The following is a 21304-nucleotide window of genomic DNA, read 5'->3' on the forward strand; positions in this document are numbered from 1 at the left end:
TCTCATTCCCCACCCAAATAATTATTTTATTTTATGTTGATTTGTAAATAATTATATCTTTACTTTTTGGTTAATAAATAATCAATTCTTTATTTTGTCTTATTTATTTATGCTCAATTCATTTTTGTTCATCTTTTTTTTATTTGATCATTCTCAATAATTTGAGCTGTCTAATCAATTTGGATATCTTTTATTTTGAATTGGATGAACTGGTCTAGTAATTAAAGTCAATTTTTTTTCTCAATTTTTTTTCTCAATTTTGTCTTTAAGATCAACATTAATATTACGTAATCCTTGTACATATACATAATTAAATAATAAATATCAAACACTTTGTTGTACAAAATTAACTTAAGTTCTCTTAACGATATAGGATGAAAACGATTTTTACTCTTAGAAATCCATATAAAATGATATATTACTTTTGAAAATCATTGAAAACATTATTTGAAGAAAAAAAAACCTTAGTGCTCTATTTGATAAAATTCAGTGTCACCATGCTTGAAAGCAACAACATATAGTGGATTAGTTGATACATGCATGCTTTATTTCAAAAGTAACGAATTAAATAATATGTTGTAAACAAAACATTCTTTGATTAAATATCAATCTAATTATAAAAAAAAGGCTGAATTACAAAAATTATTTATGCATTATAAGATATCATGAATATTGTGTTTACAGTTTTTTTTATAATTTTGTCTCTAAAATAAGAACATTTCATATTTTTCTAGGTATTCATCATATTCTTCATCTTTTTGAAAACCCTAGTTGTTTTTTATAGATGAATATGTGATCGCTAGGCAGTTTCAGAAGAACATGTTAGGGGTATTCACTACACATACAAACAAAAAGGTAAATAAACTAGAGAACAAAATAACTAATGTGGTTCACACGATTAGGGTAATTGACTACTATAGACAAACTAAAAATGTTGTACTAGTTTTGGAACTACAAACTCATAAGGTTTACAAGTACAACATATAGAGAGAAAACTAGGCTTAATAAGTGGAACCAATGAACAATCCACAACAAGATCATCCTAAAAGCTAAAAGGCTCTAGAGTCCTTAAGTGAACAATCCCTAAGGATTCTTTCTTGCTTAAATTTCCAAAGGAAAGCTACATTATGTCTTATGGAATCTCCCTTAGAATATATAGATTATTATCTAGAATTTGTCTTATGAAATTTTCCTTCTTAAGACCACACTCTAGACATCTGACTTCTAGAGATCAAATTTTCGAAGGCAAAACAACAATAACCTTTTATGAACAATTAGATTTCACAACTCAACATAATGGCACGAGATACAATGGTAGTTCATGGGATGTCATAAAAAGTTAAGGAATCAGCTAAGAGTGACCAAACAGACAAAACCTACTTATTCCATAGCCTCATCTGATCAAAGCAACAAAAAATCCATTACAATCCTCTTTACTCTGGTCTCCTCTAATGATGTGCGCCCATGCGTTGGTGGAATATCTATTTATACATGCAATTCCATAGCCTCATCTGATCAAAGCAACAAAAAATCCATTACAATCCTCTTTACTCTGGTCTCCTCTAATGATGTGCCCATGCGTTGGTGGAATATCTATTTATACATGCAATTTTGTCACACCCCCAAACCAGAACTGTGGAAACGCTCGGGGCGGATGACATCATATACAATATCGTAACAATCGAATAATAGTATCAAAGCAACACAACCATCATATTGAAAATATATTATTTACATTGTGTTCAAATCATTGTTTGTTTGACACCAAAACTATAGCAAAAACTAAGATGTGACGCTACTATGCTCCGTCTTCTTGAAACCTGTGTGGGTATCTGTCTACTAATTTCTTGAGAATACAAGTGATTTGAAAATTTGTCATAATTTAAGTTGGTGACTTCATAAGCATTTTGTATGAAAAAATATGTTCTTTGTTCCTTGAAAACGTTAGTGTGTTCTTCCAGAAAATCAAATATTTTCTCTGTATAAATGTTGTAGTCTTAGTACCTTAAGACCAAAATGTATAAGTTTCTTATGCTTAAAATTTGTAATACGAATGTCTAATTGATGTAAGTGGTGTGACCCATATTGGTTCCTCCTATGATCACTTAGTGTATATAGATTATATATAATCAAGATCGAACGGACAGTCGAATGAGTGATTCTTCCCTAAACCTACAACCAAACAAGGAACATGATCTAAGGCGGAATCATGCATTCTAATGCCTATAGGATTTTCATTATATATAACCCTAATGTATACGCTAAGTAATCACTGAGTTAACAATAATGGCCCTTTCAGAGATGTAAGTTGCACTATACTAGAAAAATAGTGTACTGTAGTTATATTTGTATGTAACCCCTTTTAAATGTATGTTTCTAGAAATGTAACACGTGTTGTATTGGGAAGTCGTGTAATGTAGTTTTATCATTACGTAAAACTATTTAAAGGTATGTTTGCCCCGCAAACTAAATGTAAAGTTAATGCTCAAATGATACTATTTGAAAATATATTACTTCGTAAATGTGTCGTTGTTTTCTCTATGTGAGTTCGTATAACCATACTTACCCAGTCGGCCTGACACGACGTTCTTCACGCGTCGGAATGTTAACAACATTTGTCACCCTAAACCTGTCGGTCCAACTGTATCTAACAGTTTAGGGTGTGAGGTTGTCAGTCCCATATAGATCTATACACAAATATCTCACTCTCCCTACAAGAGACTCTAGTTATAAGTCAGGACTTTTGTCGGTACTTAGGTAAGTACTTAAAGACGTGTCTCACAAATTTATTGCTTCAATGAGTTTACGCGTAATGAACTGAAAACCCTTTTAGTAAATGAAAATATAATACCTTTTAGTGAATGAAAATATAATACCCTTTTTTAGTAAATGAAAATGTAATACCCTTTAGTGAATGAAAATGTAACTTTTCCATAGAAATTTCTAAGTGTATAAATATTGTAAAATGAACCATAAACTATACCTATTATAGTTTATAATGTATGTTCTGCTGAAATGAAAACCTTTGTGTATTAACGACTTTACATGTAAAAGTTTGTAATTTTTGGTAGTAATGTTATTTTACGTATAAAAATGTAAGAAAACATAAGTAATTTAACACAACTTTTCCTTTTGTTTCACTTGTATCCTCCCCCCTCTAAAACATAGAAAAACTTTGGAAAATGTAGGGGTATGAACTCACCTTGGTTGTGCTCTTGGCTAGATAACGAGGTAAGAATGATAATCTTCGAGTTAGATAGCACGATAATGTTCATGTCCTAATGGTATTAACACACAATATTGTGTGTAAATTAGTTTAAATAACAATTAAAGTGTTGTATAAAACACTAGATTAATGAGGAATACTTACTTTAATCTTAATGAACAATGATGATTCAAAGGCTTCTTGAGATTTATTTGATGAAGAACTTGAAGAGAAAAGGAAGCTTTGCTTTTGAGAGAATTGTGAAGTGTGAATGTTTAACTATGAATGGTTTTTGAAGAATGGTTCTTGAAGTAAGCTTTATATATGGGTAGTATGAGATAAGATATGTAAGAGAAGTGACACTTACGTTAGTAAGTGTAATATATCGCATTTGGAAGGCATCTAACCAATCGAGTGGCACCTTATCTTGACTTTTAAGGGAGATTTCGGTCCTAGTATAACCGAAATCCCTTATACATACTCACGAAGTGATGATTTCGGTCCTAAAGGACTTTAAGCAAGAGATTTCGGTCCCAGAAGGTGGAGTTTTTGGCCTTAGTGGGCTTAACTTGGTGATTTCGGTCTTGATAAGCTTCCATGGGGGTGTTTTCGATCCTAACATCCTTAAAAGGAAGTGATTTTGGTCTAGAAGTGTTTCCTAGATTCCCAAAACCGAAATACCTAAAGTAATTTACAATTTAATGCTTTTACGCTTATCATTTTGACTTGTGTTGACTCCTTTGATTTCTTGATGTCTTGTTAACTTGTATTAACTTTCTAAAGTTTATCTCATCATGAATCTCATGGTATATGCATATAATAATTTATATAAACATGCCCTCTTGGCTTTCAAATTTCTATTGCCTTAATGTTATGATGTGAACTCACTTGTACACGGTTAAAGTTTAGATTGTGTTTGCTCTAGGAAGTTTCCAGTTGTCAAATCATCCCCCCTTAGAGGGAATTTCTTACAAAACTTAGTTCTAGAGTGCTTACTCATGATCTAGGGAAGAGATGTAGGTACTTTTATTTCATCTGATCTTCTCGTTCTGAATTGAATTCAGGTCCTCGTTTGGCGTTCCAGCGGACCTTCACTATTGGTATACGAGTTTGTTTAGTTCTCTTTATCTCCCTATCCATGATTTCTATTGGTTCTTCTACGCAGTGTAGACTTTTATTTACTTCGGCTTCATCGAGTAGGATTACTAGAGTCTCGTCGGACAGATACTATTTCAGATTGGACATGGAAGATGGGGTGTACATTACTAAGTTCCTGTGGTAGTTGTAGTTTGTAAGTCGATGGGCCAATCCTGAATTCTTTTAGTCGTTCATGGATTCGAACGATCTTCTCTGTTACCTCCTTTATAATTCTCAAGGTCAGTGAGGGTGTTTTTAGCCACTTGACTTCTTTGCCCGTTGGGAGTTCCTAACTTTAATACAACCTAATGGTGATCTGCACTTGTGTCCTTATAGTGCTTCAATCGGAGTAAGGGGATCATTTCACGCTTAGTGACTTGGCAACCCTCTTATTTATGAGCATATGTTAAGATCCTAACGCTTAATCAAAGGTTTATAGCATTTACATGTTATCTTAAGTTGGGATCTTCCCAAGTTATTTTCTAATTTGGGATCTTCCACAGTTAATTTATAAGTTGGGATCTTCCCAAGTTATTTTCTAAAGTTGGGATCTTCCCTAGTTATTTTCTAAGTTGAGATTTTCACCAATATTTCATAAAATTGGGTTTTTCCCAAGTGAAAGCTAAGTAAGGACCTTCTTCAACAAGTTGGATTATCCAAAGAAGGATCCTCTCCATACAGGAACACAGAAAACTAGCTAAAAGACTTACAACACGAAACTTCTCTAAAAGATAGAAGACTAAAGGAAAATTCTAAATGTCAAGACTAAACCTAAGAATCATCAGATTCTATATATCCTTGCTTCTTAAAACTATATTTCTATATTCTAACTAAAGGTTTATCTTTCTAAGTACATAGATTGTATAACTTATATGCTTGCTACAATACAAATCATGTCATACTCCAAAGGACACTCACTACAAATTAGACATATCGGGTGTGCTATTTTTGTAATTTCTACCTTATAATGGGCATTGCCCAGTGCCCTTTAGTACCTTATTTTGATCCCACACCTTACCTACGATGCCCAAGAAATATGTTTATTCTTGCATGATCCAATGGGCGCATAGTTTAGTACTTTGGAGCATATTATCTAGTATGTTAAAACGTTGACTACAATTTATAAAGACATGTCGTAGATACTATCGTTCTTATCACATACCCTAATACGAACAGATGAGGATGTCACTCTAATCATCACTCTTTTTTTGTGACTATGTGTTTCTAAGAAGTAATCTCTTATTTTATTCTTATAAAAGCCATAATGTTGTTTCTCAATCCAATGCCAAGACTGAGTATTGTAGTATTCGAATCCTTGTTGGCTATTCAACCTTCTTTGTGAGTTACATGCCTCAGCAACAGGAATACAACAGAACACTGCTTATGGAAGTGGAAATGATAATGTTAGAGATCCACAAACCTTAGAAGGCAACACCTTCAATCTTACAACCAAGGATCCTGAATTTTTATTATACAATATCCCTAGGGAAACGTTCGAAATCGACAACCCCAACATCTATTGTGTAACGTCCCAAAATATGAACCAAAAATTTCATTTTTAGTTTAGATAAAACAATATTCCAAAATCATCATCAATACAACCCACGTGAAAATAAGTATATCAAACATCATAACAATCGGAGTATATCACAAAAGCGGAACTACACGGTGTGTGCGATGCAATCATCCCGAGCTCTTCCCTGTGGAACCAGAAGTACCTTAAACATAAACTAAAAACCGCAAGCACAACACTTAGTGAGTTCCCTAAACTACCCCATACCATACATAATAATTTACATATTGGGCCCCTCCCCTTCATCGGGCCCCGCCTAACATTAAGCCCCTCTCGGTATACAAATTTATTATTCTTAGACCCCGCATAACATTGGGCCCCATCCACTATACACATGCAATATATATCACATAATCATGCTAACACATACAATGATCATAAACAATAGCATAGGTTTCAGTCATCGGGCCTCGCCCGACATGAAGCTCCGCTCGATATATATAACAACACATAACACATGCAAGGGTCACGTAGACTCCTAGCATCCTAAAATAAACAATAAGGGCCAACATTGGTGCCTTAGACCCGCTAAACCCAGTAAGGAAACTCGCCGCGACTGCTGAATCTCACTAAAAATCCTTGGCTGCTGGTCCGATGAATCCCCAAGCTATCCATACAAAATAACACCCAATTAACATTTGGGTCCCAATCCATATCGAACAATCCATACTTGGGGTAAGAAGACCAATTTACCCCTCACCTATTTTGGTCCAAGGCTAAGTCCCAAAATCAAAATCTAAAAGGCCTAACACTAATTAATCATCCAAGGCCCATTTATGGCCCAATTTTCCAAATTGAGCCCAAACCCTTATATGGGCCTTACCCTAAAGCCCAACAATCTTTCCTAGCCTAGACATTTGTCTTTAGATGTCCTAATAAGGCCCAAGCACTTTAGCCCAAAAAGGAAGGCCCAACCTCGAAGCCTAAAAGCGCACGACCCATCATATTGAGTACACGGGGCATACTAAGTTGTATGTTAAGTGTACACGCTAAATGGTTTGTACGCCTTACGTACAGAATTTTACGCCTAACGTACTCACCCATTAAGTCAAAATCTCCATTAAGCACTTAATGTTTAAAACCATAAGCCCAAAACACATATCTAGCTTTTAATAAGTGTCTATAACCATAAAGTCACTGACTTGGTGACTTTGCACGCCCCAAAAGATCCCAACTTCAAGATTTAGCACTTTACTTCCACTTAATGGACATAATCTCATGCATGGTTGCTAACTTTACGGACCTTGAACCTCAGAAACACAAAGAGTGGCAACTCAAAGCTCCTAGAGTGGTATCAAACCACTAGATCTCATTCATGGGGCCAAAAGGGACCAAAACTCATATATATATATATACACACATACACACACACACAAAGCCACTAATAATCAAGCTCATAGCTTTTTACCTCAAACAAGTCGGAAATGGAGTAGAGAATCAGGATCTACAAGCTCTTCCTTGATCAACAACCTTGCACTAAGCTTCTACTTCTTGAATATGGACGTAAACACACCAAAATGGACACAATAATCTCAAAATACAACAACGGAGGCTAAGGAATGATTTCTAGGGTTTTGAAGGCTTAGAGGCTAGTAAAGAGGCCAACACTAATGACTTAAGGTGTTTATATAGGGTGCATCAACCTAAATTAGGGTTTCATTAAATTACACGTACGCCCAATGTACATGGATGTATGCCCCACGTAGATGTACGGAGTCTCGTCCCAACCTCGCATTAGTACGCTAAGAGTACCAAGTGGTACGCCCTGCATACTCGCTTTACAGCTTGTACGCTATGCGTACCTAGTGGTACGCCCCACGTACTGCCCAAGGACCAAAATGAAAACTTTTCAATAACAAGGGCAAAATAAGGACTATACCAAGATTCAAGTGTTACATATTGCCACCCCAACAGGGAGAGCAATCCTAAACATCCAAACTCCTGTGGCCCAAGATCTCGATGAGATCTTCAATACTCCTAATAATAGAAATACTGGTAACTTCCTTAACAAGAGCACTATCAATACTAACTCTATGGATCTTGATGTAGGAATAAGTCCAATTATGGCCAAAGAACTCCAACAACTAAGACATATGATCTTAAGTGTAACAGGGGTTGTCCAACCTATACCAGAAGCATCCCCCACCATTTACATGATCTCAATATTTATCCCTTCAATAGTCGATACTAAAGTTCCCAAGAACTTCCAAACTCCTAGCATGAAGCCTTACAATGGAACCAAGGTTGTAAAAATCGCTTGACGTTAGCTAGTCGGTGGATTGGGGTTAAGAGATTAATCGGTTAGGCGGAGATTAATCGGGGGATTAATCGGGGACCATTAATTGCTGATTTGTTGAATTTTAAAAAATTAAATATGACTAATATTATAAAAAAGTTCATAAATACCACTAATATCATAACAAAAAGGGTTATTATGATTAATAAAAGACTAATCATACCTTAAATAGTTTCTATTGAGATATAACTTCTTCAAAGTGTTAAAATTTCATCGAGTTCTACTGTTTCACTCATTGTGTATGCAGGGATTAATCGCTAGGCGCTCTCTAATCGGTTGAGTAGCGCCTAGGGATTAATCGGAGATTAATCGGGACCTAGTCGGGATTTTTACAACACTGAATGGAACCATGGGTCCTGAAGATCATATCGCACAATATCGGGAGAAAATGGAGATCAACCCCATTTTGCCACACTTGAAAGAAGCTTATTTGTGCAAAGGCTTTGGATCGACCCTTACATGATCATCCTTAAAAGGTCTTCTTAATGTTCCTCCTTGATCAATTACCTCTTTTGCTCATTTAGTTAATCTTTTCATTAATCAGTTTTCTTGCAGTAAAATATTTGAAAGGATCTCCAGTGATTTCTACCGACTGATCCAGGATCCCAAAGAATCCTGAAGGGTCTTTGTAAGCAGGTTTGGTATAGAAGCCCTGAACATACCAAACATCGACATAGCCACTGCCGTGGAGGCCTTTAAGTTGGGTTTGAAGAATGATTCCCGATTTTTCGAAGACCTATTGATAACCCCATGCAAACGTATGTATGAAGTCAGAATCCGAGCACTAAGGTTCATCGGATTGGAAGAAGAAAAATAAATACAAAATAGGGCCAACACACCAAGTTCCTTTAGTAATCCCAATAGGAAAGTTGAATCCTCAGCCCAGAAATCCTATAAGTCAAAACCATATTCTAAAACCGATCATTACAGGGTTAATTCCCTCGACGATGAATAGGAAGAAGACGATTTTCCTAACAATACTGACTATTGCTTCTCTGTAGACGTTTTAGTTTTAATATTCGTCATACATGATCTTGGTTGATAAAGCAAGATGGCCGAGAAAGGGAGAAAAGTCAAACAATTAGAAAGATAAATCCAAGTGGTGTGCATATCATGAGGATTTCGATCACAACAATGAGGACTACATAGCCCTCAGAAAGGAGATTAGTTATATCTTGGGCAAGGGTTATCTCAAAGAGATCTTAGGAAGGAAAAAAGAAAGATCCAGGGAAAAAAGAAAGACCCTGCAGACATCTTGGAAAATCCAGGATCCCCTTACTCGGATCCCAAGGTAATCAAAGTTATTTCTAGAGGATCTAATATCTTTGGAACTTCTTATTCTGCAACTAAAGGGAACGCATAAGCATCCAAAACGGAAATGGAGGAAAGACCCCAAAAAACACATCGATAACAACCAGCAAGGAGATCAAATTTTACGAACAGGATAGAGAAACGTCAATGATCCTCACCATAATGGGTTAGTGATTACTCTATATATTGCTAACCACTTCATCAGAAGGATCCTAATAGACGGAGGATCCTCAGTGAACATCATACTTTTAGATGTTCTACCCAGGATGAACATCTCAAAATCAGAAATAATCAAGAGATCCTCGATCCTAATAGGATTCAGAGGTGAAACAAAGTACACCATTGGAGAAATCAAGTTGCCTATCTACATCGAATGGGTAAATTCGATGAAATGTGTTTGTGTTATTGATGCTTTGTCTTCCTATAATGTTATATTAGGTAGACCATGGATCTATGGCATAAAAGAGGTCCCATCAACGTACCACCAGTTCATCAAGATGCCTATCCCATGGGGGATAGTGAAGATCATCGGGGATCAACAGGAATCTAAAGAATGCTACAAGACCTCGATGAAATCTTCAACGATACCACGACAAGAATAACAATTAAAGCAGGGGACACGAGGTGTTCTAGAAACAAGAGAGCAAGATGAGAAGGAAGTGCCCCTAAACATTGAAGATTCCGAAGCCAGAGTCCTCATAGGATCCTCCATATAAGAACAAATCGAGCAAACATATAAAGTTCTTAAATGACAGAAGCAAGACCTTCGCTTGGAAGCATGATGATATGAAAGGTATAGATAAGAAAACTATATGTAACATCCCAAAATCGAGACCCAATTTTTTTTGCTTAATTACATTGCTTACGAAAATAGTTTACGGAAAACATCATGGTTATCATTTGTAACGCCTGTAGATCAGGACTAGTCAATTTAGAGACAATGAACGTCAAAAATGACTTTATGATGGAAGATTATTTAGAAGGATTAATCTTAACTAAGTTTTAGTATATGTTACAAGGATTCCATACATATAAAGAATACCGAAATCCGAGTTATAACGAAGAAGTTATGGCCCGTCTAAGTTTTATGGCAAAACCGACACGACACCAGGAGACGTAAATAGTGAATTTTTGATAAAGGACTTTTTAGCCTTAGTGATCTAAACAAAAGTTTTAGTATACATTAAACCGAGAACATACAAAAAAAAAAGAATGCCCAAATCTGACTTCGTATGAGGTAGTTATGATTTTTCTAAGATTTAGCATAATAGTGCAACGCTCGAAACTCGAATTTTAGCTCGAGCGGTTTTTAGCCTATGCGACCTAAATAAGAGTTTAATATCTCATTAATAGGAACTCAACGATAAAAAGACAGACGAAAACAGAGTCCGTATGAAGAAGTTACGAATTCTTCGCGGTCATTTAACAATCTAATATCCTCCCACTGTTAAATTTAAGATCAGTCGAGAATTAGCTGACCGAGTCTAAATGAAAGTTGTAGATCTTGTTTTTACCTATGCGTGCATATAAAGAACTTCAAAAACGGAGCTCGTATGCGAATGATATGAATTGAAGTTCGGGGCACGAACCCCGACGCTGTGTCAGAGTTCACAACGTGAACTCAGTATTTATGACTTCTAGAGCCTGACATACGCAACTTGCGATGACGTACCTGATGACTACTGAATTCACGACGTGAATATTTGAGATTCACGACGCGAATCCAGAAAAATGGCCCTATAAATAGAAACCGAAGGGCAGCCGACCATGGTTGCTAATTCCTTCATCCTTTCACTTCCTACACCCTCTCTAGCCCTCTTGAAGTACCACCGAAGCTCCGGTATTATCCCGATACCCGAACCAAGTCCCTAAGCCCCGAATATCCCGAGAGAAAGAGTTTTCGAGTCGAAACTTTGCCCGTGAGAAGTCCGATTTCTGAGAAAACATTTCGGTTTCACCGAAGAATACTACTTGAAGAGCCGTAGTGTTGTCCGACTATCATCTTAACAAGTGAGTGTGTAGTTAATTTCTTCTAACACATAAATATGAAGTATTTGCTATGAAATACGTTCTATGTGTTTATATATTGTTGTTTATTTGAGATGAGTGTGGAGCCTTGTAAATAAAGAGTAAATCCTACCCTTTTTGACCCAGGTCTTTGGCAGGAGATCCCTGTTAGGAATAGTGTTGCGCCTCACAAAAAGTACTTCTCTTTCCGTACTAAGTCATTGTGTTTTGATTTCTGAATGAGTGGAGATTTTTTGGGTTTGAGCTTTAGCAAGAAACGAGAATCCCTGAAGGTGGAGAGATCGTAAACATGAGCTAGTTCAACAACGCCTATGCCTAGATCATTGGATTGGTTCAACTAATTGATTTGGAATAGGATCCTCCATATGACAGGCATAACTTGGATATATGAAATGTTTGTGATTTCGAAAAACTCATAAATAATTCCAGAAAAAGGGTACTTTAAAGCCAAATAAAAAGGGTAATCAGGAAAACAAATCCAAGAGGAAGAGATGAAATCTGGCTGAATTGAAGCATCAAAAGACCTAAAAATCGTGTCTACGAGCCTCACTGGATTTCAAGAACCCAATATCCTCTTCATCAAATGATCAAGTCTCATTATAAGCAAGGAGCTTTTGATTTGTAAAGGCATCATCAGAAAGGGCAACGATGCTAGCTCGAGAGCGAAGCATCTTTTTACGCATGCTTAATAGATTGCAAAAACTAAAAATAAGGAGAAAGAAGGTTACCTTTGGGATAGCCAGAGAAGGTTACCTTTGGGATAGCCAGAGATGATCAGGCAACAGGTGAAAGAATTTCTCACTATTTACCCCTATTTATATGGGAAACAGGAAAGAGAAGATTGATTTCACTGTGACATCATGAGGGTTAAACAGATAAAATTCTATCCGTTAGGGTTTGAAATTTAGAAAATCTTATCTCCATTTAAATTAAATATTTAGAAATTAACTTAATATTTCGCAAGTATAATTTGGGAGCAATTGTTAGGGTTAAGATCATCAATCATATTTAGGATCCCGAATCTTCAAGAACCTTCAGGATCCCGAACATATCTCAGGATCCTGACCATTATTATTATTATTTCCTAACATTTCTAACGTATATATTTCTAGTCTTTTTCTCACTTGTGCAAAATTAGTTAACATAAGACTCATTATAAACGAAGAAACACTTCAATCAGGCGAAAGACCCGGAAATACCAAGTCAAAGCAACGTGTTAATTTTTATTCAAGATGATCTCGAGAATATTAGACTTATTGTTACTTAGACTAGATTATAAATACACTTGTATTTCGCACACTACACACACCTAGACTCACTGCAATACTTGTACTTGTTTTCAAAAGAATTGGTTTTGCCATCCAGAAAGGGCTTGCAACGCAGCTTATTGCCCGATTGCCTTCAATCGATATGTATTAAACTATTGTAGTCGTATTCATGGATTCTTATTATTTTTACAAAAAAATAAATAAAACAAATGATCATTATCACCTACTAAGATTTTGTATCAGGAATCCTATCAAAGATCAATGATTTTCCTTGTAAACCACTTGTACCATCTTGTTCTAATTTTGATAATTACTTTACAAATAACATGACAACCTCTCATATAATTTAGTTAATATCTACTCAAATGATTATTGACCAAAACATTAATTTAGTTAATATCTACTCAATTGATTTTTGACCAAAACATTAAGATAGGCATTCATTTTGTCCGTAATAGATTGCTTTGGGTGAGGTTTGATTTCTTCATGTTTCATCCATTCTCAATATGTTGATAACTTTACTAAGACAATTCTGTCATCTTTATTTCATGAGTTTAGGTCTAGATTGAACGTTCGAGTCACACCTTCCTATAGATGTTAGTGTATACGCATGACATATTGTTAAACCAATGGTAGGCCCATTTTATATTTTCCATTCATTCCCTTGGATTCTTGTATTTATACGAGATAAATGATTTTATATCATTAATGGAAAAAATACGTTCTGATAGCTTATTGCATGCATACGTTTTATTAATGATATAAAACCAATATTTCAACCATTTCAAACTCGCATCCAAATAACTCGAGATGACTTGGTGTATATACAAGATAGTAAACTCGAATCATTTTTGAACAATAAAACGTCTAGTTAAAGACTAGCCACAGGCTGGACAAAAGCTACAACACGGTTCACAAAGGGGAAAAAGCCAAATAATTAGGAGAGCATAAACAAACTAACGAGTTCGACATAGCACCACTCTCACAAATAGGACAGTGAATCGACAATGCAAATCAATAGATGGACTCAATTAATATTTAATATGTTTGCAAACAAATTTTATAAAGTAACCATATGTATATGCATGTTTTAAATCTTCTAAAATATCATAAAATACACCAGTAGTACTTTTTAAATCTTCTAAAATATCATAATATACACCAGCAGTACTTTTCAAAAGAAGTTTTTCATATCTGATTTTGAAAATTCGGCATTCACGATTGGATCTTATACATGTTTAACTCACACATATTTAAATTAATTAATGTATATTAAAATATAGAGCTTTGATGATTTTAAAATTAAAAAGATACACGTCTTCGTGACTTATTAAATTATAATTTAATAATTATTCATCTACTATTATGAGACTATCTCTATTCTTGTTTTAGAAAAAAAAAACTCTTTATATACACCATGAAATAGCGTTTGATCAGCTAACGAACCCAAACCAATCATCATGACAGCCGTCATACTAACTACGATGGTGGAAGTGGCGATTCTGATATGCTTACTGCAACTCGCCACAGCCACTGCCACAGCCACCACCGCCGCAGCATCATCGTTGTCCTACCCATCTCATCAAATCCTCGCCGTCCAAGAAATCATAGATACCACAAAATCAGCTGCCCACGTACCCCAAACACAACTACTTGACCATGAAACAATAGAGTCCGGAGAGTCTCACGGCGGGAAGAGATGGAAGCTGAACCTTGTCCACCGTGACAAGCTGTCGGAGAATGATGATGGTCACCGGCGGCGGACAGAAGCTCGGTTGAAGAGGGACGTGAAAAGGGTGGCAATTTTGAATAGTCGAATTGGTGGTAACCACACCAAAGGTGGTGTTCAAGGAGGGCGGTTCGAGGTGGAAGATTTTGGGTCGGAGGTGGTTTCCGGCATGAGACAAGGGAGCGGTGAGTATTTTGTGAGAATAGGTGTTGGAAGTCCACCGCGAAGTCAATACATGGTGGTTGACTCCGGTAGCGATGTTGTGTGGGTCCAATGCTTGCCATGCAAGCAATGCTACCAACAATCAGACCCGCTTTTTGACCCGGCCAGCTCAGCTTCTTTTGTGGCTGTCTCTTGCGCATCCCCTGTATGTCAACATGCAGAAACCGCCGTTGGTTGCGATGGTCATGGTGGTGGTCGGTGGTGCAAATATGAGGTTTCATACGGCGATGGATCTTACACAAAGGGAACATTAGCCCTTGAAACACTCAGCTTCGGAAATACTTTCATCCGTAATGTTGCCATCGGATGTGGTCACAGAAACCAAGGTTTATTTGTTGGTGCTGCCGGATTACTCGGAATCGGTGGTGGCTCGATGTCACTAGTGAGTCAACTCGGTGGCGAAGCCGGTGGTGCATTTAGTTACTGTCTTGTTAGCCGAGGAACTGGTTCCCTCGGGTCGTTAGAATTCGGGAGAGAATCTCTCCCGACAGACAGTGCAGTTTGGGTCCCACTTCTACGTAATCCGAGATTCCCTAGTTTTTATTACGTGGGACTCTCAGGTCTGGGAGTGGGAGGGGTTCAGGTTACAATACCTGAACCTATTTTCAAACTGAGCGACATGGGCCACGGAGGGGTCGTGATGGACACTGGAACAGCTGTTACACGACTTCCAACTGTGGCCTATGCAGCTTTCCGTGACACTTTTATAGCTCAAACTACAAACCTACCTCGTGCACGGCCGGTTTCCATATTTGACACATGTTATGACCTAAACGGGTTTGTAACTGTTCGAGTCCCGACTGTGTCATTCTACTTTTCCGGGGGACCGGTTTTAACACTTCCGGCGAGTAACTTTCTAATTCCGGTGGACGATGTGGGAACATTTTGTTTCGCCTTCGCTCCAACATCATCGGGTCTTTCTATTATTGGAAATATTCAACAAGAAGGTATACAAATTTCATTCGATTCTACAAATGGACTCATGGGATTTGGCCCCAATGTTTGCTAATTAATCACTTGAAACAATATTCTCCACCAGATGCGCACATGTTATATATTTTTCAACAACCACCATGTAAACTAATTAGTACCTAGTTCATATATATCGTGATAGTTTTGTAATCATTATCATCTTTGGTGATTTCAATGATTAGTGTAATAGTGTATGTAATGTATAAAAACCCAGTTTTGGTGTATGATGGATTATGTAACGTAATGTGTTTGTGTTTATGTTTCTTAGATGTAATTCTATATAAGTCTTTATATACTGTATTCTACGAGTATTATAATCAAAAGAACCGGAATCAAAAGAACCCGAAAACAATAGTTGTGATTTTCTAAATTTATTCAAGAAGATTCATCCTGCAACTTTCTCAACTACTATCCCGGTTTATGAGCAAATACAGGCGGATAACAACAGTATTGTAAATAATGTTGCAAAGCCTAAAATATTCTTGTAGTGGTTTAATTATTTATTATAAAGTTGGCAATTCTTGTAATGGTATGTTCATGATGCTAGTTATTTTATTTATAATCACATAAAAATAATATAATTATATCAAATATAATATATATATAAATCCGTATCCTTTAATTTAGACTAATACAGAAATGGAACCCTGGTTTGACGAAATTTGGAGTTTTGGTCCAATTTGTAAATTTATTTTGTTGTGGTCACATCTTCTTCCCATTTTTCGTCCCCTGCATCGAAAGCCTACAAATATAAATAACAACTATCATGAAATTATTTTCCATCAAAACATAAAATATTTTAACAACCTTAAAATATAGATGCCCGATGTAGGGGCTTTATCCCTCGTACAACTCTATACCACATTATTTACTTACACCAATTGATCTCCATCCATTGATCCTTGCAGCCTAAATGAGACATACAAACATCAACATGCAGTGTAGCTATTTATAAAAATACAAAAAAATATGAATACTATATCAATTTCATTGAATAACCAGATCTTAGATTTTTTACAAAATTGAAATCTCACTTTAGCCCTATACAACAAATCTAACCGGGCCTATCAATATCTCTCATACTTATAAAACATATGAACAATCTCATAAATAACTGATGAATATATCTTGGAGTATTTCTACAAGAGGCTACTAACAAGATGAACAAGAAGAGAAATAAAGGTTAATCTGAAGATAACAACTAAACAATTGAACCATGGCTCTCCCTCCAGCTTAAGTACTTACTGAATTTACATTTTGAACCCTTGCACTTTCATTTGTTACTCCTGTAACCTTCATCTTTAACTTCAAGTGAGCCCCAAGCGGAATGATTGTCCATCTATCATTAGCAATCCATCGTATTTGCAAATTACAACTCCAACATCCAATCTTTTTATTTTATCCAATTTATACCCTACATTTACAAACAAACCAAGTTAGAACTTCTAATGTCCACATTTTTAAGTTTGTGGTTGATCAAGATTCATTTCTACTTCTCAACGGATATATAATTAACAATGTCTGAATTGTCTTTTAACTCGTCATCGTCATTTATATAGACAACGGTCCAACCTACGCATATTTGTAGGTTAACCTAATTTAATTATCCAATATATGTAATTTTATGACTACCAAATAATCTAACACATAATAGGATATACCCAAATAAAAATGAAAAGTTCAATTGCTTTGAACCTATAGTCTGGTGAACTACAAACAGATTCACGGGTGCTCCATATCCTATAAAAAATCCTCACAAAGTATGAATTTCCATGTTGGCATCCTAAACGACAGTGGATGGTATGGAATTGGAATCATAATACTTGAGGGAGTTGCTTGGCATTGAGTTTGGTAAAGGCGTGACAAACTTGGCATGCACCGCCCCCTCATGGTGGCAAGCCAAGTTGGTTGAGGTCAAATGGCATTGAGAGAGAGAGAGAGAGAGAGAGAGAGAGAGAGAGAGTTCCACGATTAATTTTTTATACAAGATATACAACCACATAATGCAATGACCTCTTTATTCTCCAAGTCATGCAACAATGTTAACTCACCCCACCTAAATGGCATGTCATGCATATTGTATGATAAAAATGATGTGGACGCCAAAAAGCTGAGGTGGCATGGTGGCAAACTTGGCACAACTCCCTCGAGCATAAGCGAGTGTGAACCACTAGGAAGAAAATCGTCCCATAAATAGGAATTGCTTGTTTTTGTGGATATATGCAGACTGCAGTTTGTCTGTCAAAAGTCGGCATAGAGCTTTTGCTTTCTGTTGCAACCATGAAGATGGAGGTTTAATTTGTCTCACACACTTCGATTCTTGCTTCAGTGTTACTCGAACGGTGGATAATAAGGAAAAACAAGTCATCATAGATGATGATGTGAAGTGATTGTTGTGTCGGTTCACCTACAAGTGAATCATGGAATCGTCTCTTTAACATCTTTAACAAATATTATAGAGCATAGGTTAAGATTTATACGAATAATGATACAAGCATCTATGAAGTACAAATATTCTTGTAGGTTCAAGCATTATACACATTTCGTTAACCTAAAGTTACAATTGTAACTTTGATTGAATCCATGTTCTACCAAAATGATTTCACATCTCCTGTTTTCATAAGTATGTTTAAGAAAAAAATAGGCATTGAATATCAACTCATGGGGTTCCACCAGAGGTTGTTCATACTTTGATCTAATAATTTTACACTTTAAAGGTAATTTCCAATGGCGGGGTATATGAGGCCAGGTCCCGCAGAGTCGACGACGATATCGAGGGAAGGATTGGTATGAAGTGACCATGAAGACGTGTAGGCATGTTCTTATTTCATTTTGATTTTTTAGTGAACGTATAAACTAATACATATAATGGTATAAAAATGTGGCACACAAATTAAAAAATATATAAACTAACAGAAAACAGCTTTAGATCATTGATGATACTGAAATGTGTAAAAACGTACAATAAAATCAGTAAATCCCTATAATTATTGAAAGACTTCTTTGTAGATAATATTTTTTTTTTGTTTTATTAGTTGAATGATCTTTATCGTCACATATGAGTTCCTTCAAACCCTTTTTACTTGTGGCGTGGGAAACAATGACATATAATTGACAATGAGTAAAGACGGGTCTATACAAGTATAATACACCTTTTGATAATGAATGTCATTGACTTTTGTTAATAGTCATAGAAAAACAAACAATTACGAGAAATTGTCTCCGCTGAAAACGAAATGAAATTCTTTTATCAAACAGAGTTAACTTCATACGAGGTATATAGGTAGTTTTACTGAAAAATATACCATATATGATTCGGGTTTCAATGACGTGTATTCCAAGCGTTACAATCTATAATTTGGTACCACAGTTCTTTGGTTTTGTCGATATTACAAAACAACATGACCAAAACATCTTTTAGTGAAAGTTTGTGGTTGAAAAAACCCAGATGAATTAAAACCATTCAACACATCTAAAGAGTAGATCGATCCCTTAAAAGAATCTTATAACTCTGTCTCACATAAAAAAATCTAAACTCAGATACGTTGTCCATCACTAATTCTCTCTCTCTCTCTCTCTCTCTCTCTCTCTCTCTCTCTCTCTAAAAATTAACTATTGTCTTGATCAAATGAATATAAATAAAATATAGAAGGATATTTGATTTCTTAATTAAAAATTCTTATTTTATGACTATCCCCAACCATTAAAATCTATTTTTGATACTAAAAATAATGTAAAGTTATTTCAACCGAAATTTTAATTAAACACTTGCAACAAATTTAATTTGATGAATAATATAACGCACAATATATATTATTATACTATTTATGAATATCAAATGCTAAATTTAGTAGTATTACTAAGGATAATAGTCTATATTTTACAAATTTACTTTTAATATTATACTATTAATTAAATTGATACTAACCTAATATGATATATATGTATTCGATTTGAATTTATGTTTCAAGCTTATTTACACCATTAACCCATGGTAGCGGGTTGTAACGCCACATAAGCACACAATGTGATCCTACATGTGAGCTAGAGAAGTCAAACCACTTATTTTTTAATTTTTTTTTATATATAAATCAAAATTAATGCTAAAATAGTTAAAATTGACTCATTGATGAAACAAGCACATTTCAAAGAAACTAGTTACATTAAATGCGAAAACTAAATCCTCACCCTTTTCATGTTGTCGCTTTATTTCGTCTCTCTATTCTTCGACGGAAACCTAATACTAGTGGGAGGTTTACTAGGCGAAGAATAGGTGAGTGCCCAACACACATTTTGAATTCTTCAATGTTAATGTTTTCATCCAGGGTTGGTCCTGAAAAATAAAATATTCTTAAAGGTTCAGGACGAACAAGAAAAAAAAAAAAGTCCTTATCTTTATTATAATTTTGTATTTTTAAATAAAAATATATAATCAAAAAAATTAAGCCATGTACAACTGCCCACTTTGCCCTCCCTCTAAGCCCCCATGGCTCCATGTTTCAACTTCCTTAAAATTTTCACACATTCTAATACCACAATCCAAATTCATCCCTATCACCATCATTGGTATTGACATTTGAGGAAATATTGGACTTATTATTCTCCTCGGCAACCCTCTAAAACTTGTATAGATATTCCTGGTTAAATCATTGATCCAACTCACATACTTACAACAAATAACCCAAAACCCTAAAGAGCTTTGTGTCACCTTATATCACCATTCTATCCTTCTCTATATGTGATTCTTTTTAGACATCTGAATTGTTATTCAATCTTGCAATTTGTTGATTTTATTATTGTTATTTGTAGATGGAGATTTAGAAAAAGAAGCGAAGATGAGTCGAGAAAGAGGTTTCGAAGCAAAAGTGGGAAAGAAGAAGTCAACGACTTTTGTGATTGATTGTAGGAACCTATTGAGGATAAGATCATGGAGATACCTCACTCTAGAAGCAAAAGAAAAGAGAAAGTGGGGAAGAACGATACTTGTTATTGGGCAACTACGTGGCACTTTTATTTGATGAGAAGTCATTGGGTAACTAGTTGCCCCTTCAAAATCGCAAATGTTTATAGAGAAAATGACAAAAATAGTTATTTACACTAATTACATTACAAAAATAGCTAAAAAAAATCGAAGTTGCAAAAATAGCCATTAATTTTGCAGATGGAATAGTATCATCTGTGAAATGGGCTTTCCATCTGTGAATGTACAAGCAGCTAAAGCACAACTGTGCTTTAGCTGCTTGTACATTCGCAGGTGGTTTATTTATTTATTTATTTATTTCTCTATATATATTGAAATTGTAGGGTAAAATCGCAGATGAAATAGCCCCATTTGCGATTTACTCTGATTCCATATGTGAAATTGCAGTTTATTTTTAATTTTTTTTTAGTTTGACTATGAAATCAATTGGTTTGACTACGAAATAATATTGCTCAACAAGAAGTTAAAGTTATGAATAGGCGTGTGGTAGATAAAACTAAAAAGAAAAAAAAATCAAGTCAAAAAAATGAAAAAAAGCATGTTTACGGGGATTATGTTGATGTTGGTGATGTATGTTTAGAT

At 35.4% G+C, this 21304-nt stretch overlaps 1 protein-coding gene across 1 annotated transcript; it reads left to right on the forward strand.

Annotated features, from left to right (window-relative positions):
* Nucleotides 1-14214: 14214 nt before the first annotated feature.
* On the forward strand, nt 14215-15999 carry LOC145018644 (Eukaryotic aspartyl protease family protein). Its single transcript, XM_078976518.1, has one exon. It carries the CDS (start codon nt 14279-14281, stop codon nt 15776-15778), a length of 1500 nt encoding a protein of 499 aa, XP_078832644.1. The 5' UTR covers nt 14215-14278; the 3' UTR covers nt 15779-15999.
* The last annotated feature ends 5305 nt before the right edge of the window (nt 16000-21304 follow it).

This window comes from Lactuca saligna, chromosome 9, assembly GCF_052625555.1.
Source record: "Lactuca saligna cultivar CGN05327 chromosome 9, ASM5262555v1, whole genome shotgun sequence".
NCBI lineage: Eukaryota > Viridiplantae > Streptophyta > Magnoliopsida > Asterales > Asteraceae > Lactuca > Lactuca saligna.